The sequence below is a fragment of the Petromyzon marinus genome, chromosome 43, assembly GCF_048934315.1.
Source record: "Petromyzon marinus isolate PM22_M1 ecotype Great Lakes invasive population chromosome 43, UKy_Petmar_22M1.pri1.0, whole genome shotgun sequence".
Classification (NCBI taxonomy): Eukaryota; Metazoa; Chordata; class Hyperoartia; order Petromyzontiformes; family Petromyzontidae; genus Petromyzon; species Petromyzon marinus.
In genome coordinates this window covers 7,599,888-7,625,626 of record NC_133709.1, presented here as the reverse complement: position 1 = coordinate 7,625,626, position 25,739 = coordinate 7,599,888, and the positions used below count along the sequence as shown (strand labels likewise).

At 47.8% G+C, this 25,739-nt stretch overlaps 1 protein-coding gene across 2 annotated transcripts in view; it reads right to left on the bottom strand.

Moving 5' to 3' along the window:
• Nucleotides 1-25,739, bottom strand: part of LOC116951651 (collagen alpha-1(XII) chain-like) — a 137,779-nt gene that overhangs the window by 64,044 nt on the left and 47,996 nt on the right. For both annotated transcript variants that reach the window (XR_012946754.1, XM_032970446.2), the window contains exons 17-22: nt 19,382-19,488; nt 17,636-17,788; nt 15,605-15,724; nt 11,898-12,062; nt 10,897-11,058; nt 8,067-8,227 (exon numbers count right to left, since the gene is read on the bottom strand). Coding sequence is in view for 1 of the 2 variants with exons in the window: in XM_032970446.2 (XP_032826337.2) it covers nt 8,067-8,227; nt 10,897-11,058; nt 11,898-12,062; nt 15,605-15,724; nt 17,636-17,788; nt 19,382-19,488 (868 nt within the window). In the remaining variant the exon portion in view is untranslated. The remainder of the gene's footprint in view (nt 1-8,066; nt 8,228-10,896; nt 11,059-11,897; nt 12,063-15,604; nt 15,725-17,635; nt 17,789-19,381; nt 19,489-25,739) is intronic.

The following is a 25,739-nucleotide window of genomic DNA, read 5'->3' as shown; positions in this document are numbered from 1 at the left end:
TTTTAAGTTCGATTTAGCTTTATAATTCACACATCACATTTAAATACGATTCATTAAATAAACCAAGGCGGAATTGGGCATGGGTGTATGTATGTTGAACTTATTTCGCACCGTACGTAGCTCATCAGAGGTGCGGGGGAAGGAGAAAAAAACTAAACCCAAATAATAGTTCGAAATAAAATAGATCATTTAAAAGTGCAGAGTTCCAGTGGCTTCCTCATATCGGAAATGAGACTGTTCCAGAAAGGCCACGGAAGGTCCGCCCCCCTTAAATGACCTCGAGTGGGAAGCAGCGCAAGCAAAGGGCGCGAGTGAGAGGGCGGCGGTAGAACAGCCAATGGAATGGAAATAGACAAAGAGGGGTACTCCAAACACTTTAATGGCCCCAGGTACCCCCCCCCCCCTTAAGTTTAATCCGGCCTCATCCACGGATGCCAAGTCCCAAACCCTGCGTTCTACCAAAACCTCTAAGCCTATATCACGAGCCACGTCCGTAAGGCTCCTGCCTCTCACCCAGGCCGCTCAACCTTACACCGAAACAGCCTGACCTCACCCCCCTTAGGTTTGTGACCTTAAAGCCGCCCGAGGAGCCTCTTGGCTCTCCTTTGCATTTGCATCTCCTTATTTTCCGCCAACAGCTCCGGTCTGTTTAACTTTGTCTCTTTCGTTGACAGTCCCCTGTCAATACGCCGCTGCATGAAGATCTTCCCCCACACCATGTTGGTCACGTCAGGTGGATGACTGGTAATTGTGGGTTGGAGGCTGTCACCGGTTCAGATACCACTCGCCACTGATGGCTGGGTATTGAATTCAGGTGGCCGGGACCTGCATTTGATTCCCGACCATGGACAAAATCAGTGGTGAGGAACATCTGAATCGGTTTCTGGGTACCCCTTTACCATTCAACACTGTTAAATACGGTGAAGTATGGTCAAATAAACCTCACGACTGACAGGGCATGGGGAGGACTTCATTAAACAGCTAATTGACAAAAGGCTGTAACTAAAAGGACAAGGTTTGACGACTGATTTCCCTTCCATCGTTGTTTTCTTCATAAATTATTGTCATATTATTGCTCAATTCAAGAAACATGTCGACCATTATCCCTTACACCTTCAATAGCACTGTTTGTTTCTGGGAATTTTCAGGCATTTGGATGCGTGCACCGCGACAAAAAAAAGGTCTGCAATTTATTTACCCCTCGACTCAATACGGGGGGCAGCATTTCCTATGTGTGTATGTAATGGGAATCACGTGACTCGTGGCCGTGATATTCACCAGAATGCAAAAAAAACCGACCGATTCTTGAATGTTGGCTATTCACCGAATCGCCAGAGTATCGGTGGAGGGGAGTGGGAGGCGGGGGGAAGGCAGTGAATCATCACAGCTCTATCAGACACACGCAACATCACCGCATCTCGGCCTACGGTGGCAAAACTCACAGAGCTGGCAGAGACTGCGCGATGGAAATTAATACTCCTGAGGCACGGCTATTTGACACAGACAAGACCCTCAACTCAATCCCCCCCTCCATTTAAAAAAAACAAGGAACAGTCTTTCCTACTGACGAAATGAGTCCATTCCCTTCCAAATAAAACCTTAACACTCTCGACACATCAAGAGAATGCCAAAGCCGTTCCTCAGGGGGAGGGGGAAAGGCGAGGGTTTACAGACTTTATAGTAACAGTATGCGTTCATTTCAACGTATGGTGGGGGGGGGGGGGTGGCGACGCTCGTGGGGGAGCTTGCTTGTGGTCTCTCAAAAGGAAGCTTTCTTTATGCAGAGTGCAACGAGAGCAGACACGGCGCCCTAAAGCGTCGCTACCCGGTCCGGCGCAACGTTGCGGCGAATAAAAGATCTGGTTTTCTCCCGCTCAAGGGGAAGTTTGTGTCAAAAGTCACGGCTAACTCGAACAAGTTGTTGTGGTTTTGTTTCAGTTGCTAATCTGTGTTTTCGTTTCTCACATTGAAAGTTGCCTCCCATCGTCATCTATTTGCCGAGTTATTGTACGTGGCCTTGCTCGATTCAAGAAACGCACATTTACCGTTCCAAATTACACCTTCAACGGTGCTGCTTTGTTGCTACACCCCTGGGCCTTTGGGCCTAGAACTGAGCAAGCCGTGATTTAAAAATAAATAAAGGCGGTGACGTTTTTTTGTTGCTCATTTTAATTTCAGCGCAGGAAATGTTTTACTCGATGTTTTATTTTTATTTTATTTCTTTGCACATTCATGACAGCGCTTGTTATAATTTCATTTGTAATTCGTTCAGGTTCCATTTTAACTCGTTTCACTTTCAGCGCTGGTATGAATGAAATAATAATTTTCAGTTAAAAGGTAAATTGCTTATGCCGCCAATGCTGCTGTGAGAGCCTCCACTTAGAGGGAGCTTTAGAGAGCCCCTCTAGAGGGTATTTTTCCAACTCTTCCAAGATGGAATCTGTTCGATTGTATCTCGTTTTTGTTCATAGGAAGGTAAAGGTGGAGCCCTGCAATTGCTTGTGTAGTGTCTTGTAAATTAACTCAGTCAGACACGATGTTACAGGTCACCTGCTTACACTTTAGTATCTATTCTTGCACCAGTTGTAGGCACTCCTATCTCTGTATATATGGTCACTTTTGTTGACTAACCTCCCTTATCTACTTTACACCTCGACGACCTGCCTGCGGCAGCTCTTCCTCTCAGCAGCTCCGCACTCGAGGCTCCGCACTCAGCAGCGCTCACACAGAGCTCGCACACAGCAGCGCTCACACAGAAGCTTGCACACAGCAGCGCTCAAACAGAGGCTTGCACACAGCAGCGCTCACACAGAGCTCACCCACAGCAGCACTCACACAGAGCTTGCACACAGCAGCGCTCACACAGAGGCTTGCACGCAGCAGTGCTCACACAGAGCTTGCACACAGCAATGCTCACACAGAGGCTTGCACACAGCAGCGCTAACACAGAGGCTTGCACACAGCAGCGCTCACACAGAGGCTTGCACGCAGCAGCGCTCACACAGAGCTTGCATGCAGCAACGCTCACACAGAGCTTGCACCCAGCAGCACTCACACAGAGCTTGCACACAGCAGCGCTCACACAGAGCTTGCACCCAGCAGCATTCACACAGAGCTTGCACACAGCTTCACTCACACAGAGCTTGCACGCAGCAGCGCTCACACAGAGCTTGCACGCAGCAGCGCTCACACAGAGCTTGCACACAGCAGCATTCACACAGAGCTTGCACACAGCTTCACTCACACAGAGCTTGCACGCAGCAGCGCTCACACAGAGCTTGCACCCAGCAGCGCTCACACAGAACTTGCACACAGCAGCGCTCACACAGAGCTCGCACACAGCAGCGCTCACACAGGGCTTGCACACAGCAGCACTCACACAGAGGCTTGCACACAGCAGCACTCACACAGAGCTTGCACACAGCAGCGCTCACACGGAGCTTGCACACAGCTTCACTCACACAGAGCTTGCACACAGCAGCGTTCACACCGAGCTTGCACGCAGCAGCGCTCACACAGAGCTTGCACGCAGCAGCGCTCACACAGAGCTTGCACCCAGCAGCGCTCACACAGAGCTTGCACACAGCAGCACTCACACAGAGCTTGCACACAGCAGCACTCACACAGAGCTTGCACACAGCAGCACTCACACAAAGCTCGCACACAGCAGCGCTCACATAGAAGCTTGCACGCAGCAGCGCTCACACAGAGCTTGCACCCAGCAGCACTCACACAGAGCTTGCATACAGCAGCACTCACACAGAGGCTTGCACACAGCAGCGCTCACACAGAGCTTGCACGCAGCAGCACTCACACAGAGCTTGCACACAGCAGCGCTCACACAGAGCTTGCACACAGCAGCAATCACACAGAGCTTGCACACAGCTTCCCTCACTCTGCGCCGCTTCCCTCGCCTACGTTCCCTCAGACCCACTCACTCGTCCGATCCGGGCGGGGGGAGCAGCCATCACCCGCCCGGCGACTCGTGAGGGTTGAGGTCCGTCCCTGGCTTGAGCGGCAGTGGCAAGATTTCTTCACCTTGGTCCCAGTAACCCGAACTCCCGCTCTGCTTTCACGCGCCTCCTTATATCCTCCTCCCAATTATCCAGCTCCTCCCTTGTGTCTCTTTAGGGCTAGACAGGCTGGCGCCTGTCAGGCCATCAATCACTCCTTATCGCACGTCTCTCTGTCGCAACACCTCTGGTGTCAGCGTGTAACCCCGGGCCGACCCCGTCTGCACCCGATTCTTCCCTTAATGAGGTGGAGGTTTGCTCGTGCAACCTCACGTTGCACACGCGCACCTGCCTGCCCTCGGTTGCCCTCAGCCAACAGTGCGCACCACGTATTTTACCACAGGCCGCTACTGGTGCAAGGTCCTCCATTAGGGTGGTAATGAAAGCCCCTCTGGAGGGAATTTGGCCTATGCTTCCAAGCTGGCCAGAGCTGGGAGTGCCCACACATTTCCTCACCACACGCAACCTGCAGATTTGGCTAACTGCAGTGTGAAGCCCTGTTACACCAATGCTGGGTAGACACAGGTGGTGAGGAGGGATGATTTAAGAAACTCACACCGTTGTTTCAACCGCCGCACCTGGGAGATGGAATCGAACTGGCAACCTCCACCATTGCAAGTCCAGTGCGCCGCTAACCATTGCGCCGCAGCAGTTTGATTGCTGTAAATACCTCCTCCAAATTTGAGATGTCGAACTACCAGTTGGACTGTTTCACCTCATCCGTACTTGCAGGTGAGAACACACTATTCTGCACACTCCTCGACTTTGGGATTCCCTTCAAATCGTTTTATAGCCTTTCTCAATTCAAGAAACGTATTAACTATTTTATCTATTGTAACTTGAAAAGTGCTGTTTTATTGCTGACTGCCTGGCAAAATGAGGCGATGTACCTCTACTCAGCAATCATGATAAGTACAATAATATATCACAAAGTAAAGGTGTCCTAGGGTTGTGTTTGCGTCTGTCTCCACTACCGCCCTTTTCTGTCCCACCGCTCTTTGTCAAAGGCAAGCCGACGAGACAATTGCAAAACAGGGCTTTTTATGGTCAGACGCGGCAGCACGTCGTGTTCTCCACTATCAAGCAACATTCCACACCCCTCTGTCTTGCACAATCGCGGCAGAAAACATCCTATTTATTATTATTGATGGGAGTGGAAAAAAAACGCATGCACCGATTTTTATAAATGTGCGTTGGACGATGAACTGTGCCAAACAGGAGCTGATTGGTCCCAGAGCATGCGTGTCTGTGTTTACTTGTGTTGTCTGCATGTGCGTGTTTGTGTGCAAGCACGGGTATGTGCGGGAGAAGGCCAGGGCATGGACGTGGACATGGAGATGGTGCTTATCACGTCGTAATTACTAACAATTTGTATTTTACCAAGTAAGGCTCACTGAGCTATGTTTTTCAGAAGCGACCTGGTCGCAAATAATAGCCCAAGGAAGTGGGTTATGTGGAAATTTATAGCAGTAGCAAAATACTAAAAACGTATGTTTATAAATGTGGAGGGAAAAAAAGGGACTCGGAGAAAAAGCCACACGACCACAGGGAAAGAGAACATGCAAACTTCAAATATACAGCAGGCATCAGGGTCGGGATCGAAACCGCGGCGCCCCAGTAATGCTGAGTTCGATCCCAGTACATCAAGTTCCGTGCCTGGCTGTGTACACTCGAGGCAACCAGTACAAGAAGTCACCGACTTACGAACGGGTTCCGTTCCTGAGACCCGTTCATATAAGTCGAACGGTTCATAAGTTGGAGCACAATAATGTACTGTATTTAAATTAACGTAGGTCAGTGTTATAAAACAAGTTGCGGTTCAACAAAAAGGGAAAGCACTGTTAAACTCATAAATAATAAGAAATATTGTACATTTGCACATTTTCCGACCTGAATAGTTCCGCAATTCAGTTCGCAAGTCGAATGGTTAAAAATAAACATCTTATGGAAACTCGTTTGGGCGTGGGTTCGTAAGTTGGCGACTGCCTGTATTTGAACCTGAACCGAGTCAAACCATGTAGGCCGAGAGCCTATCGGGGGGGAGGTCGGGGGGGGTTAACGACAGAACCTTGAGGAGACGGCGTTGACTCGGAGATTTTGTCCCTGACCTCACCTCCATTTGTTGCTCGCTGACAGCAATTTCCTCCAACAGTCCATCCAGTCTAAAGGGGGCACCCTTAATGTGAATGAGCGTCTTCGTATATATACGTGTGTGCGTTCATAAGCATGTATGTTGGTGTGTGTGCATATTTGTGCTTATATTAGCTGTTAGTTCAGTCACCATCCCCTCTCCCGCTGAACCAGCCTCCCTAATTTCCTTCACTAAATGCCTTTACAAAATTCAACTGCATGAGGCTGAACAGATATCATTTACAAATACACACCTTATATTTCATCGTCGGTAATTATGTTTTTTTCGTGTGTATGTTTTAATTTACGGAGTGAGTTAGAAACGTATTTTTTTTATCTTTCGGTAAAGTCACGTAGATAGGTTTTCTTTGAACCTATCTACGTGACTTTACTGAAAGACCCAATGAATATTAACTCCTGCAGTCACGAATGCTTTAAGTCAAGATTTGAGTTAGAAAGTTTTTTTTTTAAACCCGCACGACAACGGTACACATGGAGCTGCTTTTTCAAATCGCGCCAGACATTATTTACGGCCACGGGACAGCTCATGGAATGTCCTCTCCCCAAGGATGGCACGCTCTCACGATGCCATTCCTCGGCAGCCCTGGCCTTGAAGATGATGAAGCAGGGGGTGTTTGCGCGCACATGTCTGCGTGCGTGCGCACATGGGTGCGCGCGCGTTCAGAAGCGGCTAGGGAAGCCGGCTTGCCTTGCGTGGCGGGAACCGCACGACGAACTTATACCCATCCGAAATGCGCCAGCACGGGGCTGGTGCGGTACAGGTGGTTTCCCACTGGCTTTTTGCAAAGGCCCGCCGGAACTAAGCCATGCTACGGAGCCAAGCTGGGCTGGGGATGGGACTAGTCACGTGTGCAATGTGTGTGTGATGTCATGACACCTGAAGAACATTAATAAAAAATGGCATCCAGCAGATCATTGGGGCGCTGCAACGTGTGTGCGTGTGCGTGAGCGTCACGCGATGTCAGTAGTACGGCTCGGATTGTGCAGTGGAAAAAAAAAACATTTCCACCTCCTGAGCTGTGCCTCGAGCTGGCTCAGCACTGGCACCAGCGTGGCTTGTTTTGCCAATGGAAAAGGGGCATTTGATGACGCATGCGACGATTATCAGGGTTGCATCATAGCGCTCAAGATCACCACTCATAATCGCTGTTCACAATCACCACTCATGATCACCACTCACGATCGCCGAGCACGATCAGCGCTCACGATCTCCACACACGATCGCCACTCACAATCGTAACTCACGATCGCCACGCACAATTGCCGTGCACGCTTCATCGATTACGCGCGAGTTACTTGCGATCGAGCGAATGTGTGCTCGGCCGACAAGCGCAAGGGCAATTTGCCAAAATCGGTGGGCGTGCAAATCTCTGCACGGTCCACGACAAGACAGGCGCCTACGTTCAGTTCATGCTCGCGTTGTGGAGTATGATGATGGAAAATTCCCGCAGAACCAAAAGCTTCTCTCTCGCGTGCTAACAATGCATTCAGCGTTGGGAAGTCATTAATTATTGTGCATGGCGAACGCTGAGTGTGCACGTGTCCAAAAGTAATATTATTCCTTTTGTATTGTTACAGGTGGGATTTGTTGCAGAGTGTGAAAAAATACACCAATGCCTGGTTACCCTGCTGCACAGGTTTTCGCAGCAGTGCTGGCTGTTTAGTTCTACGGTGCGTTTTCGGGTCGACTCAGCCTCAAATGAGTACCTGGTGCGGTGCGTAGTAAACACTGCCGCCGGGGAGACAAAGGCTGCCGGGCGTGGTGCCGGCTACACCCAACCCCTCGTTCCAACCTTCATAAGTGCTACTCGCTCACAGCGCTTGCCCCAACCGTCTGTTAAGGTTACACGGGTGGGGGGGGGGGGGGGGGGGAGGATCTTCATCCTTGTTGTGTGCGAGTACCTGTTCCGGATCGCCTCCATTCTTGGGCACGTACTCCAGACGGTAGCGCAGGGGGGCGGCGCCGCCACCCGGGTGTTTCCACGCCACGCGGAACGAGCCGTGCGTCGGGTCCGACGTGACGAGGGCCCGAGGAGAGAGGCGCGGCGCAGAGGTGGGCTCCTCTATTGACAGCAACATAGACATCTTTTCAATTTTGTTTCGTTCATAGGAAAGGCGAAGGCGCCCTGCTGCAACTGCGTGTTTACACCACTGCTGGGCCGGAAAAGTCTCCGCAAGCGCTCCAGGGAGAGTCCCTCTTGGGCAGTTGTTTCTCAAACTTTTTGTAGCCCTTCGGACCACTCAGCCCGCCCCCCCCCCCCCCCCAGCTCCACTCCGAGTGACAAAATGCATTCACTTCTCTCTCTAAATACAAGGAATATAAAATTATTAATTTTACCGGAATATAAAAAAAAAGAATTAAGGTGGGGGAGGAGGAGGGGGGGCATTTAGATCTTAGGGTTAGGGTAGTTTAATCAGGGCAGTTTACCAAACTTTATTTTTTAAATAAATATCACAAGTAAAATCGTAATCAATGTCCGAAACAAAAGGAATAAAAACATTGTCATTACTCGAATTGTAGATGTGGGTTTACGTGACAAACCTTACTAATTGGCTGTGTCGGGTGGCGGCGGGGTTAACGACCTCTATTATGGAAACATTGTGATTATTGTCTGGATCAAGCTGCATAAGCACCACAGCCATGCGGACCACCTGGAGGACGGTGGCAGACCACTGATGGTGGTCCAAGGACCGCACTTTGAGAACCACTGCTCGGGGGGGAGGGGAGGGTGGTGAATTTTGACCTCCACTTCCTCTTGCAAGAGGTGGGGAATACCCACAGTCTTCCTGGCCACACACGGCTTGCCGATCGACCATGGTGCACACATTTACATTGTCGGGTGGACAGAGGCAAAAGGGATGGTGGAGGGGGGAATTTAAGAAACTTGCCACATTATTTTAAATCCCACACCGGGAGGTCGAATGGAATTGGCGACCTCTTGAAGTCCAATGTGCGAACCTTTGTACCACGGGCAGCATCCCTACTGCTACTGAGATCAATATTATATTTTCTTCAATTTGTATTTTCACTTGTTAAAGGAAATGTGTTCAGTTGAGCAGTCGCAGAGTAGTGAACACAATGTGCCATGAGTTTTATTCCTGGCCAACGCTGGCATCAGTGGCGAGTGATATTTAAATCTGTTTTGGGCCACCCCTCCCACCTTGCTTCACCGACATGCACTTTACAAGGGTGGTGAAGTATGGTCAAACGACGCCCAGGACCGACACTGCATGTAAGATGCCTTCAGCCAGCAGTGGATTGATAAAGGGCTCAAAAGTACGATTATTTTTTAACTGTGTTTTTAAATGTATACTGTATACGCAGTTTATTTTGTATTGTGTTTGAGTCTGTTTTGAATATTTTTGGATGCCGTTTCTAAATTCTGCATTTCCTAGTTAATTGCATTGTTCCTGTTTTTTTTTATTTTCATGTTTTGAATTTTGTTTCCACTCTGGAATCCGTTTGCGGTAAGACATGTTTATTTGGAGACAGTTCTCCCTTGAAAAAAGAATAGAGCTCTGGTTTCAATGATCTCTGAATAATAATAAAACCCCTTTTTGTAATCCACTGCTGGATGGTCTCCTTTTGGTTTGGCCATGTTTGTTTGTTTTGTAGTACGGAGTTAGGCTAATGGCTTTAATCTAAGTTGTCTTGTGGTTGTTTTTGTTGTTTGACTTGCATACCACTGGGATTTTTGCACACAGCGTTGGTATACGGTGCCTTTTCTGGAAGTTTTTGCTGTTTTTTCCTGGATTTTTCTGTTTGCGCATAGTCACTTTAAGATGTTTTGTTGTTCATGTTTTTGTTTTTTTGCGGTTGCACCCGATTCAAGAGCCGAATGGCTCATAGGGCTATACCAAATAAATGAAACTGAAACTGAAAACCTGAAACTAACACCATGTCAGTCATGGGGCGGGGTTCCTTGATTATACTTCATGACAATGTTCAGCGACGGATAGCGAAGCGGAGATATCATGTCCGGGACACATTCAGATATCACGCGCCGCCGATGGAGCGATATCAAGTAATTAAATAGAGGTCATAGCTCAGTGTGCAAAACACTCCGGCCACTGGGTCCAAGTACGTGCTCTCACCAGGTTATAAAGTGTATCCCCCTGAACTTCAGAGCAAACAAGATGTCACCGACTGTCATTAGCAAAACCGAAAACACCCCCTCACTGATCCACTCAGTGGCAGAGTCAATGCCCTCTAGCCTGGTCCGGGGAGCTCGTGCGCAATACTGCTTGACGCACTGTTGAATAACACAATGTGCATCGTAACAAAAACACTGCAACTGACGCCGATCGCCTGGCTCCATATCCTGACGAATAATTCCGCCACCACACATTTTCTTGCCAATGACAACGACCCTACCGATCAAACGTGACCTCAACAAAGTTTTCTTGCTGCTGACTGAAGCCCCTTCTGGGATCACGCCGTCACCATCATAGAATCTCGCCCAGACTCAGAAGAACGCTGGCAACAGAGTGGAGCAACGTGGACGTTCAGAATAAATACCTCATTTGAGACCCAAACATCACACTTGCTGGCTTTGACATTCTTCGAAGACACTGGTTGTGTAGTCATCAACCATATCGGAGTCGCCGGGTTTGTAGTGCAGAACAACCACCACAATCAGTGCCACCGGCACCACCATCACAACAAACACTGCCAAGGCAGCCATTGCCACCTCACCACCCCCCCCCCCCCGCCCTGTGAAGCCACGGTTACCGTTGATGAGGATGAACTGTGCTTCAACGCGGTTGCAGAGCGTGCGGGTGAGGCCCTCGATGATGGAGTCCAGCACGTTGAAGTCGGCGACGATGTACATGTGGTCGGCATGCGGGGGTGACGCGATTAGCTGCAGCTCGCTCTCGTCTGCGTTCTTGATGCCTGTGCCCGACGATAATGGGCAACGCCGCCTCCGTCAACATCGCCGCGCAGGTTGAGATGTTAACTACCTCGCCTGGTATACATGTGGTCCTGAATTCGACCCCGACACCTGACGCCCCTGTATATTTTTAGTTTGCATGTCTCTCTCTCTGTGGTCGTGTGGATTAGTGTCCGGGTCCTCCGGTTTTTCCTTCCACTTTAGAATCAACATGCGTTCAGAGCATTTAGCTGCTATAGATTTCCACATGATGAACCACTTCGTTGAGCTATAATTTGTGGCCAGGTCGCTTCTTAAGAAGAGCTGTATAGCTCAGAGTGCCTTACCTGGTAAAATAAAAATTGTTGTCCTTTTGTATTCATTATTATGAATGTATTAATGTGCCAAGTGAATTTTATTTGTTTACGTCATTCATTTGCTACCGGGTTACTGTGCACGCCAGAATCACGATGAAACAAATGAAAGTAATTTTACATTGTGAAACTGCTTTGGCAGTGGTGCCCGAGCGCAGATATGAAAAACTAAACACACTCATTAATAACGCTGCCCTTAAAAGCAAAGCCACAAATATGCGCATAACAGGATTATGTTTTAGTGAATAATAGTTGGAGATTGCACTATACACCTGGACTGCAACTATTCCCCACTCAATCTCTCAGGTTTCTCCATCTTTCTGAAAATAAAGGAGGGGCATTGCCCTAGACGTTGCCCATTCATACACACGTACAAATACGTGTCAATTTGAGTGCAGTGTTTTTTGACAATCGTGTTGAGTTGCCGTGTACCGTCGCTGTGTCTACATGTCCCTACGTGGCTGCGTGCCAGTGACGGGGGCACCCACCGATGGCGAAGAGTTCGATGCCGCGGTCGCGCATCTGGCGAGCGGGGTCCTGCACCTCGTCCTGAGATTTCCCGTCCGTCACCAGGATCCCGATCTTGGGCAGCAAGGAACGTGCCCCCCGCTCCATGCCAAAGCTCTGCTCCAGCACGTGCAGCAGCGCCAGCCCTGCACAGAGGGAGTTGGGGGTGGTGGGAGTGGGGAAACCAATTCTGAAAAGTGCCGGTATCCATGTTTGGTGACCTGAGAAGTGCCGGCATGGTGTGCTGTCGCACACTGACCCATTAAGTCCGCTAGCTATAATTCAAGAGATCCTTTTTCTCTCTCTTTAGGGCACTCTTACTGATGTGTTGAGAATCACACACGCAAAAAAAACTTTTTGACTTGAAAGTAGGGTTGGTGGAAAACTCAGTGATAGGGCCATCGTTTGCGCGTGTGTGTTGTGATGCACCAGTGGCGAAAGGCGGTTAGCATGGGCCCTAGTGCACGCAATGAAAAGGGAGTAGCCCCCTGGGCCAATTTCCTCTCCACTCCTCCTCATATCTTAGCACCTGCCTGGGCCCCTCCAGCCCATGAGGCCCTTGTCCAGTTTCACCGCATGTACACTAAGCTAGCAATACTGCTGCCATACACCCACATAATGTTAAGGCAACAGTGTGGTGGCCATTAGGTGGGGGGGGGACAGCACAGAAAGAAGGTTTATAACCCATCTGTGGGAAGTTTGAGTGTTGTTTTACTTTTCTTAGGGCCACTCTGGTTCGCCCCAGGCAAGAATACAGTACATAACAAACTGGGCAAACATTCCGAGTGAGACTCTTGAAAAGGTGTCCTGGGACTGGGGGTTTCCTGACTGAAAAAGGAACAAACGTAATATTATTCTTAACCATCAAATAATTCTTCATGTTTTGTGGAACCCTCCATGTATATATATACACACACATATACTGTAATAAACGAATGTACAGCCCTTTGTCAATCTACTGCTGAATGAAGGTCTCCCAGTGGCTTGTGGGTCATAGGTGTTGTTTGACAAAACTTCGCCACGCTATACAGGAGGTCGTGGGTTCGATCCCGACCCTGAAGCCTGGATATTCGGAGTGTGCATGTTCTCCTCGTGGACACGTGTATTTTTCTCCGGGTCCTCCGGTTTTCCCCTTTACATTTAAAAACATGCATATAAAGTATATGGCTGCTGTAAATTTCCACATGACAAGCTATTTAATCGGACTATTATTTGTGGCCAGATCACTTCTGAAAAAGAGCTATATTTTTCAGTGGGCATTATCTAGTAAAATAAAATGGTTTACTTTAAATAGTTTAAACTCAGGTCACTGAGTACATAGCATAGTGCAATAACCTCTGCGGCCACAGCTCCATGCCTATATAAACAAATATATACACATGGTAAACATCTTCAAAGACGTCTAGTCAGCATGCAAGAGTAGGCCAAAATATCCTTCAGTGGTGCTCTTAAATGATCCCCCGAGTCTAGTGGAGGCCCAATCTCCAATCGCGGCCAAAGATATCTTTGTAGTAGGGCCGTACCATGACCTGTTACACACGGTAAACATTTTTAACATCCATATTAAAAAATATATGAGTACTGACAGTTTAATTTTTCCAGCAAGTCCAACTTGACATTATTAGCTGTTGTTTGGCACTACATTTATAGCGATGGTTAAATCCCCTTGTAGTTTTAGCGAGCTAGTTTTAAAAACAGATACATGAATGCATAAACATGACGGATGGCAGTGGGCACTTCCTGTGGGAGATTACTTATAATGCAAAAGCACAATCGCGTCAATACGATACGACGTTTCTGAAAGGGTTCGCTCCACACCGATACCACTGGGGTCGTGATTATCACGGCATTAGCCATTAAATAGCGGGAACGTTTCTCCGCGTTGGCAACGGGGGTTTGGAAATTATATAAAGTAAAATAAAAAATAAAATTATATAAAGCAATTTTTTATTTAAAAATGGGGGGGGGTGGTAGTAAAAATGAATAAAAAAAGAGTAGACCACAAAAGAAGACAGGGTGAGAGTGACTGTGGTTTTGATATTTGAGCCAGTTTGGCCTTCTGACAAGGCACACACACGCACAACTATGAGCACATTCCTGAATAATCACCTCAACGTATTTGGCATCAGTTGTCCATTACAAATTATCTTTTGCTCAAAAACTTTGAAAATAAAATAATACATAATAATTATAAGAATTGATAGATATTGTTTGAACTAACAGCCCCCATCAGGTCAACAAATGAGTCACCCCGCACAGCAGTGGTGGATACATTCTTTACGGACAAAATATGTTTTTCACCAACTCCTGTCAGGTTGAAGAATTATGTTCCATGTGGTATTTGCGAAATTTATTTAAAGCATAATCTCTTTTTTTATTGTGCCACCGGCTCAAACCCACATCAAGGCATTGATTTGGAGTTTTTTTTTCCTCCTCTTCTCATGCTCTGTTCCTACCATGGTTTCATTTCTCTCGCTGTCAGTTCGCCGCACAAACGGAAGTTATTTGATGGAGACACTAACGCCGGAAACAGATCACAGTGTGCACATGTCCATGGGCAGTTATTAAATGCAGATCAGGACCAAATTTATATATAGAGAGATAAGATTTTCTTTATTTCAACAGGAAGGGCCCAAAAAGCTGTTAGGCTCGACTTCATGGGTGTCCCGTGACGGTGCAGATTTTCTAAAGCGAGGAGGTAAATTGCGAGCGGGATGGAATGCAATTGGAAAAATAAGATTTTTTCACCATACCATTGGACCTGCAGAAGAAAGTTGTCAATCAGTGCACATGAATCACTGTGGCATGGATCAGAACCAGGGGCGGCGTTGACAAATAAAATGGAACACACGGTGAAAAGTGTCCAAAAAGAAGATTCACCCTTGGAATTACTGAGAGACAGAAAGAAGGAACACATGGATCAGAGAACACACGTGAGCGGACGAGGAGCGCTGCGAGACGGAGCGATGAGGTCGGCTCGTGTGCGCAGGAGCGAGGTGGATCGTGGCATCACACCGTGTAGGATAGCGATGGCGTATGGAGGCCTTCATTCAGAAATGCGTAGACCATAGCTGATAATGGCGATGATGATGATGAGGGATGATGAGTAAAGCTCTCATTATAGATATTGGGTGCATTGTAAAATGCCCGGGTCTAACTGAGATAAATGAAAGCATCCTCAGGAGTCCAATGTTAATACTCAAGGCTCGTAGGATAGCGACAGCGTGCGGAGGCCTTCATTCAGCAATGCGTAGATCATGGCTGATGATGGTGATGATGATGGATGAGTAAAGCTCCCAATATGGATCTTGAGTGCATTGTAAATGCCCAGTCTCACAGAGCCAAATGGAAGCAATCTCAGGAGCTCAATGTTAATACTCAAGGCACGTGCGATGGCAACAGTGTGCGGAAACGTTCATCCAGCAGTGGACAGTGTTATGTTTCGTTGTTTGGGTGTAAAGGACTGCGGTCCCTGGGGTTCAGGGCCACTTCCTGGAGTCATTCAGTAAAGCACTCGTTCATGTTGAAGCTTCACTGCCTCTGGTCTGATTAAGGAGTGAGTCCGGGGTTGCTCTGAAGGGTCAAGACACAACAGACAGAACGTTGCGAATGATGATAATGATGACGACTTTGGGTTTAAGGCCTGTGCTCGTGCTGGTACCGGCGAGAGTGCATTGACGAGGGGTACCTGTGAGGGTGTTACCCCCTTTGTATGGCAGGTTCCTGGCTGCCTCCAAAACCTCTTCCTTGGTGCTGTACGTGTTGAGGTCCCACTCGGTACGGGGGTCCCCACTATACTGCACGAGACCTGACAGCATCAGCAAAAACGACATTAAACATCAATAACAAAAGCAGCAGAAGTCACATTAACAGCGGCGACGACAGAAACATCAACAGGACCCGCATCAGCGGCAGTGGCAACATCAACAACAGCCGCTCGCAACCTTAGCGGCAGTGATGTTCCCACGAGGCTTGTGCAGAGCTAAGTGCACTTTGCAACCTCCAGTGCACATAAACAACAAATACAAAGATCTCCCGTATAGCCTTTAACAGACTGTTGGGGCAAGTGCTGTTAGTAGCACCTATGAAGGCCAGCATGGTATACGAGGGGGTGGCTGGCCAACATCACGCCCGACCGCCTGTGTCTCCCAAGTGGCGATGTTTGCACAGCGCACCAGGTACTCATTTGAGGTTGAGTTAACCTAGGGGAGGCCCAGGACCGGTCCATATAATTTCACCTGTGTTGGTGGCCGTGAGCGGGAATCGAACTCGGGTTACCGGATTCATAGTGCAAGCACGCTAACCGCTACACTACCGCTCGCCAGTGCACACACACATTGATCCTCATATGCCAATTCCCTCTTTTTTTTCTAAAGCCGTTCCCTTCCAGTTGGATTTCAGTGGAACATTGGATGCTTTTACTCGGTCATTACGAATGTAACCGCTTTTGAATCGTGCCCTATTTCGCAACTGAAATCTTTCTACTCGGGATTTTTTTGTTATCATGGTGTGCCAAGGAGAACGCCCCATCGGCTCCGATATGTCAGGCGACCAGCAACAAAGAGCGCTGCAAGTATTACAATTGTAAAGGGCAGGAATAATTTTGACTTTTCTTGAATTGAGAAAATGTTGCTTGAGGGCAGGGGTGATTCCAAGCGGGAACAGCGCGACGGAAGAAAGCGGAACAAGAAGTATGTTGTGACCTGCGGGCTTGCGTTGATTTGAACACGGTGTGGAATCAACAATATCACGGCAGATTAATGACCAGGTGATGTTCAAGGGAAGAGTAGCGATGGTAGTAGGGTCTGGCCGCTGGTGAGCGAGTGACTGGTTGTGAATCAATTATTGCTGGCCCATAAATCAACACACAACTCCGGCCAAAATTTTGCTTTTGTGCAGAAGTACAAAGGTTGGAGAAAAAAAGGGGCTTTGGCAGTGATAAAAAAAAACAGCTTCTTCGATGCCTCCCGAGCCAGATTAGCGACACAGTAATTCCAAATTATAATGAACAGTTGTTTTTTGTTTACGCACTACTTGTTGATGTTTGCGACGACCTAATTGCCAAGAATGCACGAATCTCATCAGATAATGAGAGCTAAGCAGAGTTGAACCTGCACGAGCACTTGCTTGGATCATTGACCACCACACGCAATAGGCGTTGTAGGCCGCGGGGCTACATGGTGGGCAGTAGAGGCCAGTGGAGCCAATTTCCATTGTTGTTTTGTACTTCTACGAGGGGTGGAGGGAGGAAGGGTTTATGCAGTTTACCCTCTTTATAACGACCGGGTCAGTTTTGTTTGGGGGGGGGGGATTGCTTTTCCTTTTCACGCGTGGTGCCAGTCCCCACTACGGTCCCTAGTGAGAAGCCACCACTGATTACAGCCCCCAGCAGATCACGAGAGCATGATGTGGGTGTGTGTGTGGGATGAGCGGTAGGGCCAGAAGCAGATAGTGCAGCGCTTCCTCTAGAGTAGCTATCACAGTGCAACCTCTATCGTGGATATCATAGGGCTACCACTATAATGGATATAACAGCACTTCTCCAAGAGCACATATTAGTGCTGCCTCTATAGCGGATATCACAGACTACTTCTATCGCGGATACCATGGACCTTCATTTATAGCAGACATTGCAGCGCTACCTCTACAGCAGATATCGCAGACCTTCGTCCATGGCTGATATCAAAGGGGTGCAAGGGCATGGGCACGGTGGCCTCACCGATGCGCGTCTTGTCGGAGGCCACGTTGAAGGCCTGCACCAGGGCCTCAAGGAACTGCCGCACGAGGCGGAAGTTGAGGCGGCCGATGCTCCACGAGCCGTCCACCAGGATGACGATGTCGGCCACTGACGGGGAAGAACACTCGAACGACGCTGCGGAGGAGGACGAGGTTGCAGAGGGAGGGGGCAGCCCAGCGGGGGCGGCCCAGTGGAGACGGATTAGAACATGGGCATTCTTCCAAAAGAAATTGTAACAAAAATAATTGTGATTCAAAAATTGTAGGATTCAACAAAATATAAACACATTTTTTGACCCATTTTGTTTTCAGTTTCACGCTTGAGACGTGTCAATCGATGAGGATCTCTCGCAGAGCAGAGCAACGGTTCGTGTGAAAGACTAAAAACTGTGATACTGCGCCGGCAGCACAGCACGCAAGTACAAATGGCAAATACTTGACACTTTCCTCAATAACACTGTGGACACTAAAAAGGAGAAAACATAGAATAAGTGATATTTCGGGCTATGACCCCTCTTCAAAGCAGAGAATGGCCCGCAGAACCGAATAACACACAGCTACCTCTGATATCCCTTCGAGTGACCCCTGACCTGCACAGCAGGGGGGCAACACTTTCCTACCCACGCAACCACTGATGGTAATGTTCGTCGCATGATAGCTAAACCAATATTTGTATTTCTCGGAGCTGAAATAGCTGAGTTAAGTGCATAAACAAATGTTATATTTGTAGTGAGTCCAACTGAGTCGCAGACGTTGTTCCTTGTAGAGGCAACACATTTATTGTAACACCGTAACACAAAGGGGTAACGGCCCTAGGGTGGTGACCACCCAGCTAACTCCACTATACAGAGGGGTTACTGCTACGAAGGGTCGGACCCTCACTCGGGTCTCCGACCACGTGGTTGCCTCGTAAGACGAAGAGCTTCCAGTTTTAGACGCAGAGCTTCCCGCTTGTAGGTGTTGAGCTTCCAGCGTGTAGAATGCAGCGACCCCGGTCCCTCTCAGGGACCCACCTTATATCCCCCTATGGTCGGGGCCGCTACGCCCTCGGCCCCACCCGCCTTCTCAAGCATTCTCGTTCCCTCTCGATCCTTCTCAAGAGCTCTCCCCGGACACGTGATCATCCACTAGCCCCCCCACCTGGGGCCCCCTGTGTGGACACTCCAAATCACGTGTCTACGGGGTCAACCAGAGTGCCATGGCCCGGTGCAACCCTGCCCCTGGGCCGATACTCACCCACTCTCCCTCGTGAGAGCCCTCACCACACGCTGTGTGTGGTGCCCGCACTATCCCAGTGCTCACCAAGCCCCGCTCGGGCTGGTATTACACACAGCCGGTGCTGTCCACGATGTAGGAACATAGAACAGCACGACCCTTCTGAGCCGGCACCATACAGTGACATCCCCGATGTCACTACATATTTACAAAAAAATGTACAGTCATTGCTGACTGGGCTGAGACCAACGACTCACTACACTCGAGCATCCAGTTTGAATCAGTTTCTCTGCCTGGATTTGAACCCAGGTTGTCAGTGGTGCCGGTGTTCAGCAGCACACTGACCTCTGAGCCACCCAGAGAGCTGCGGAGCATTTGTGTTTTTTAAGCTAAAAATACACAGGCCCCAAAGTGCACCTAGCATGGCACAAGCGTCGTGGTGACATCTACACTACTTAGTGGCGATGGGTGGTTGTTGTTGTTATTGTAGTGTGCACGCATGGGTGTGTGCTACCAGGTGAGGTGGCCCCTGGTTTTCCCGTGCGGAGCGTCCCCTCTGTTGCTGGGCTCATGCCAGTCTTGTACACGGCTTGTACTCCAAAGCGATACAACGTGTCTGGCCTGCGCGCACATAAAAGCACGCATACCCACACAAACGCACACACGCACGCACCGTACACATATCAGAACCGCGTCCTCAAAATAGCGTGATAATTCACGGGTGGGGTGTTTGGATAAAAATATCTAGGGAGTTTGAAGATCTTGTTTCATTTTATTAATGTAGGGAGGAAAATGAATACTGTGGCAGGCCTGTGGGAAATTGAGATGCCATTATGGTAGAAGCTCAAACTAATACTCTTCATAGGGAGAGTGAGGCAGTCACAGGTAGAAGAGAGGTGGAACGTCTTGAGCCTGGACTTGAACAGGAGATCTTAGCAGTGTGGATGGCCAGAGGAAGGGAATTTTGGATACGTGTAAACACAAAGACAACAATCCCCTGTGTAACCTACACAGGCAATTGGGGAAAGTGTTGCTTGGGAGCACCCATGTCACAAGAGGGGGTGGTGTAGTCAGCACTATCTTCGACTCCCACAGTGCTGATGTTTTGCACACCAATCTAGGTGCTCATTTAAGACTGAGTCGACCTAGCAGCGACCCAGAACCGGTTCAGATATTGGCCACTGATGTTAATCATAAGCAAAAATGTTGTGCGCACTCTAAGTGCACACACACGCAAACATATGCAGGCAAATTTACACACAGACTCACAGACACAACACACTAACAGGCGAGTTGATGTGAGCCAAAAGATGTGACTCACGGTCCTGCACATAAACCAAAATGTGGCTTTCTTCAGCGCAAAACCATTTGGCACAAAGCAATCCACGCCAACGAAAAACTGTGCAAAACGTTAACAAATTGCAAATATATTTCAGATTTAAAGTTACATTTATCATTGTGGGAGAACTAAAAAATGCTGGAAACACATTTCACATGGAGATCTAATGTCATTTTTTGTCTGTCTGTCTGTCCGTCTGTCCGTCTGTGGACGCACACTTGCGAAGTATTTGGCTCGCAAACCATGGGGTTCACGTTTAAAAAAAGGTAGCCAGTTACCACGCCGTAAGCCCCGTGATGAGCCAGCGCTATCCCGTTTTCCCGTTTTCCCATCCGTCTACGTTAAAGTGGTAAAAAAAAAATAATGTAGTGCTATTTATTAAGTAATTATTTCCTTGTGCCACTCCACGAGGGGTTGCCCCTAGCAACGCACACGCGTCTTCGGGGGAGGGTGGGGGAGATTTCTCATTCGCGTAAAAAATGCTTTAAAAAAACCAACACAATGCTGAGGTAAATTCATCAAAGTGTCATGTCCTCTTCGCCCCCCACCCCCACCCCAATGTGTGGACTTACTACTATAGGGTCAGTAGATACTAATATTATAGCGCTTAGATAGTATTATTGTAGCGCGGGCAGGGGATGGTGGGGGGGTAGCGGCCCAGCCCCCAGCCTGCCAAGGTGCCACCTCGGCCGGCTGGGCAATCTAGGCGAGGCCGGGGGCTCTGCACGGGACTAGGCCTCACCACGGCACTCTGTCAGGTTAGTAGTTTGTGCTATAGAGTCAATATATACTGCTATAGAGTCAGCATGTGCTACTGCAGTGATAATAGGTACCACCACAGTCAGTATGCACTGCTGTAATAATAGCAGATACCACCACAGTCAATATGCACTGCTGTAGTGATAGCAGGCACCACCACAGTCGGTATGCACTGCTGTCGTGAAAGCAGGTACCACCACAGTCGGTATGCACTGCTATAGTGATAGCAGGTACCACCACAGTCGGCATGCACTGCTGTAGTGATAGCATGTACCACCACAGTCGGTATGCACTGCTGTAGTAAAACCAGGTACCACCACAGTCGGTATGCACTGCTGTAGTGAAAGCAGGTACCACTAAAGTCGGTATGCACTGTTGTAGTGATAGCAGGTACCACAACAGTGGGTATGCACTGCTGTAGTTAAAGCAGGTAACCACCAGAGTCGGTTTGCACTGCTGCAGTGATAGCAGGTACCACCACAGTCAGTATGCACTGCTGTAGTGATATCAGGTACCACCACAGTCGGTATGCATTACTGTAGTGATAGCAGGTAACACCACAGTCGCTATGCACTGCTGTAGTGATAGCAGGTACCACCAAAGTAAGTATGCACTGCTGTAGTTATAGCAGATACCACCACAGTCGGTATGCACTGCTGCAGTGGCAGCAGGTACCACCACAATCGGTATTCATTGCTGCGGTCATAGCAGGATACCACCAAAATCGGTATCCACTGGTGTAGTCATAGCAGGTACAACCATAGTCGGTATGCACTGCTGTAGTGAAAGCAGGTACCACCACAGTCAGTATGCACTGCTGTAGTGATAGCATGTACCACCACAGTTGGTATGCACTGCTGTGGTCATATCAGGATACCACCAAAGTCGGTATCCACTGGTGTAGTCATAGCAGGTACCACCACAGTTGGTATGCATTGCTGTAGTGAAAGCAGGTACCACCAAAGTCGGTATGCATTGCTGTAGTGATAGCAGGTACCACTACAGTCGGTATGGACTGCTGTAGTGATAGCAGGTACCACCAAAGTTGGTATGCACTGCTTTATGAAGGAGGTCTCATAATGACAAGCAGGTTGTCTGGGGACAGGGAAATACCCTTGATTGTCATTACCAGGTGAGTAGAATTTTGTACCGCAGAGGTGGTTTTTCCAGTGAAAGGCGCAAGGATTTCAGACAGAAAACGAGCCAGTTTGTAGGCGGGGGAGTTGATAGTAGAGTTGATAGTAGAGACGATGGGACGAAGGGGTGTATCTACTTTATGTATTTTTGGTAAGCCGTATAATCTTGGTGGCCTGGCAGCAGAAGGTTTCAACGAGAACTGTTTGGTTTGATCAATTAATGCGGTTGAATCAGAAATGATTTTGTTGGTTTGTATGACGAGGCTGTTGGTGGGATCTCTCTTTATTTTTGTATAGCTGGCATCGTTGAGTAATTCTTGAATTTTGTTGTTATATTCTATTTTATCCATAATGACAGTGGCATTGCCCTTGTCGGCTGAGAGGATGAAAATGTCATCCCTCTTGTTTTAATTTATATAATTCAATACGTTCATCTTTGCTGAGGTTGCTAGCTGGCATCTTAGCGTTTTTGAGGGTTGCAGCGATTTCAGATCTTGCTACGTCTGCAGCAATGGGACCCAGGCCCTTGAGAGCCACGTCTACTTGGGCAATGATATCATTAACTGGTATGTGTTTAAGTGTGACTGCAAAGTTTAGCCTTTTAGCTAAAACGGATTTCAGACCATCAGAAATAGAACTGTTACTGCGATTAATTACGACTTTGTTAACGTCTATCTTTTTGGTGTGTGGGTCCGGTCTTTTCTTGGAGAGAAGGTTAAATTTGGAAATCAGGTTGTCCTTACATTTGGTCAACATAGTGGTAGCTGAAGAGGCAGTCATATTGTCTACATGTTCCCAATCCGATATGGACATTGTTGCCGTCAATGATAAGTGTGATTTGTAGAGTGTCTTGTCTAACTGATCTAGTTCGGGGCGTATAAGTCTGATTTTCTCTGAGATAAGAGGTAAGCTAGTTCTGGAAAGAATTCGTTTCGCCTTAGAAGAAGTTACAGCAGCAGAGGTCAGTGTAAATGCGATTGGTATTACCCCAGAGTCGCGGAATCTCTTCAGAAAGGTGAGAGACTCGATCCGCTGAGCCTTCTTATCCCGGGGTTTGTTGAAGGATCTCAAAGCTATGTGGAAACCCTCCCCATAAAGGCGGTTAAATTTTGATTTAAAGCTTTCGTGACTGCAGGGATTCATATTCCTGGTTCTTTCCGTAAAGTCACGTAAAAGGGAAACAATACAATAATAAAAATATAAAACAATAAAATTCTCACGACGTTTTGACTGCAACACAAGCAATCATCATCAGGTGTGAAAACCACAGCAAGAAAATTTGATAAAAGTGGCGGTTATTTTTAACGTTAGCACCACGGAGAGAGATTTGACAGTTTGTTCAGATGGACGAGTCCATCTATATCCGGAAAAGAGGTGGGGGGAGACGAAAATCATTTCTGATTCAACCGCATTAATTGATCAAACCAACAGTTCTCGTTGAAACCTTCTGCTGCCAGGCCACCAAGATTATATGGCTTACCACAAATACATAAAGTAGATACACCCCTTCGTCCCATCGTCTCTACTATCAACTACCCCACCTACACACTGGCTCGTTTTCTATATGAAATCCTGCGGCCTTTCACTGGAAAAACCACCTCTGCGGTACAAAATTCTACTCACCTGGTAACGACAATCAAGGGTATTTCCCTGTCCCCAGACGACCTGCTTGTCAGTTTTGATGTAGTTTCCTTAGTCACCAAAGTGCCTGTACCTGACACCATCGCAATCATTGAAGACTTGGTTCATCAAGGACTAAACACTGAGGTACCCCCCCTGGTGAGACACTGCTTAAGCATTACATACTTCATTTGGAATGGAACTTTCTACAAACAAACTGAGGGCACCCCAATGGGCTCTCCCCTATCTCCGGTTGTAGCCAACATTTTCATGGAGAAATTTGAGACTCACGCCATCCAGACTGCCACTCTGCGCCCAACCTTATGGAAGAGGTACGTGGATGACACTTTTGTCATCTGGCCACATGGCTGGCCTGCTCTAGACCAATTCCTCGACCACATCAATTCCATACACCCAGCCATCAGATTTACCATGGAAGTTGAAAAAGATGGCAAGCTACCTTTTTTGGATGTCCTAATAAAAAGAGACCTTATGGTTCAATGAGCCACTCTGTCTACAGGAAAGCTACCCATACAGATGCTTACCTGAAACCGGATGCCCACCACCATCCATCACAGAAGAATTCCCTCATCAAGACTCTGCACCATAGAGCCCAATGCATATCCGACCAGGAACACATAGGCAGTGAACTCAAGCACGTACACCAAGCTCTTAAGGCTAATCGTTACTCTGACTATACAATCCGCAAAGCTATCACTCAAACCATGAAGGACCCTCTTGAGGAGCCTTACAAAACCATCACTTTACCCTACATTGCGGGGATCACAAAAAAGATTTCCAAAATCTTGAATAAACACAAGATCCAGGTCCGTTTCAACACATTACATAAAATCCGTGATCTGGTTCCGTCTGTAATAGATGTGATTCCGGACATACAGTACCCTGGCGTCTACAAACTAAGTTGCCTCTGTGGTAGTAGTTACATTGGAGAAACCAAACGACATGTCTCGGACCGCATCCGTGAACACAAAGCAGACCTAAAACACGGTAGGATCAACACCTCGGCTGTGGCAGTTCACTGTTATAATTCAGTAGGCTCACATGACATTGACTTCTCCAAGACAGAGGTTATCTGCAAGCCATCTGGCTACCATGAGAGATTCGTTCATGAGGCTATCCACATATACAAACACAGAGATAATTCAACCGAAAAGATGGATTCTGGCTTAGCAATCATTGGAAGGATTTGATAAATCATTTCGGGTCTTAATTGATTGTTCACTCTTATGGTGGCTTTCAGACTGCATCCATTATTTTCGTCTCCTCCCTCCTCTTTTCCGAACATAGATGGACTCGTCCATCTGAATAACTGCCAAATCGCTTTCCGTGGTGCTAATGTAAAAAAAAACGTAATTTTTTTCAAATTTTCTTGCTGTGGTTTTCACACCTGATGATGATTGCTTGTGTTGCAGTCGAAACGTCGTGATAATTTTATTGTTTTATATTTTGTATTATTTTTTGTTTCCCTTCTACGTGAATTTACCGAAAGAACCAAGAATATGAGGTGCACAACGTTGCATATACGACTACCTGCAGACTATCATATAGGCAGATATATGGAGAGGTCGGCTGCAATTACATCTATAGAAAGCGACGGTTACACAATCTTGACTTAAAGCTTTCGTGACTGCAGGAATTCATATTGTTTGGGTTTTTTGGTAAAGTCATGTAGATAGGTTCAAAGAAAATAACAAAAACTACGACGTTTCAATCGCAACACAAGTGGTCGTCATCACAATCAAGCACAAATATTGAGGGCGCGGAGGTGAGAAGGGGGGCTGCGGTGGTCAGGTGTTAACTGCCTTGCCTGGTATACAGGAGGTCGTGGGTTCGATCTCGACCCTGAACACCTGCTGTATATTTGGAGTTTGCATGTTTCTCTCTCCCCGTGGTCGTGTATATTTTTCTCCGGGTCCTCCGGTTTTTGCCTTTACATTGAGAATGAACACGCGTTTCGAGTATTTGGCTGCTATGAATTTCCATGGGAAACCAATTCG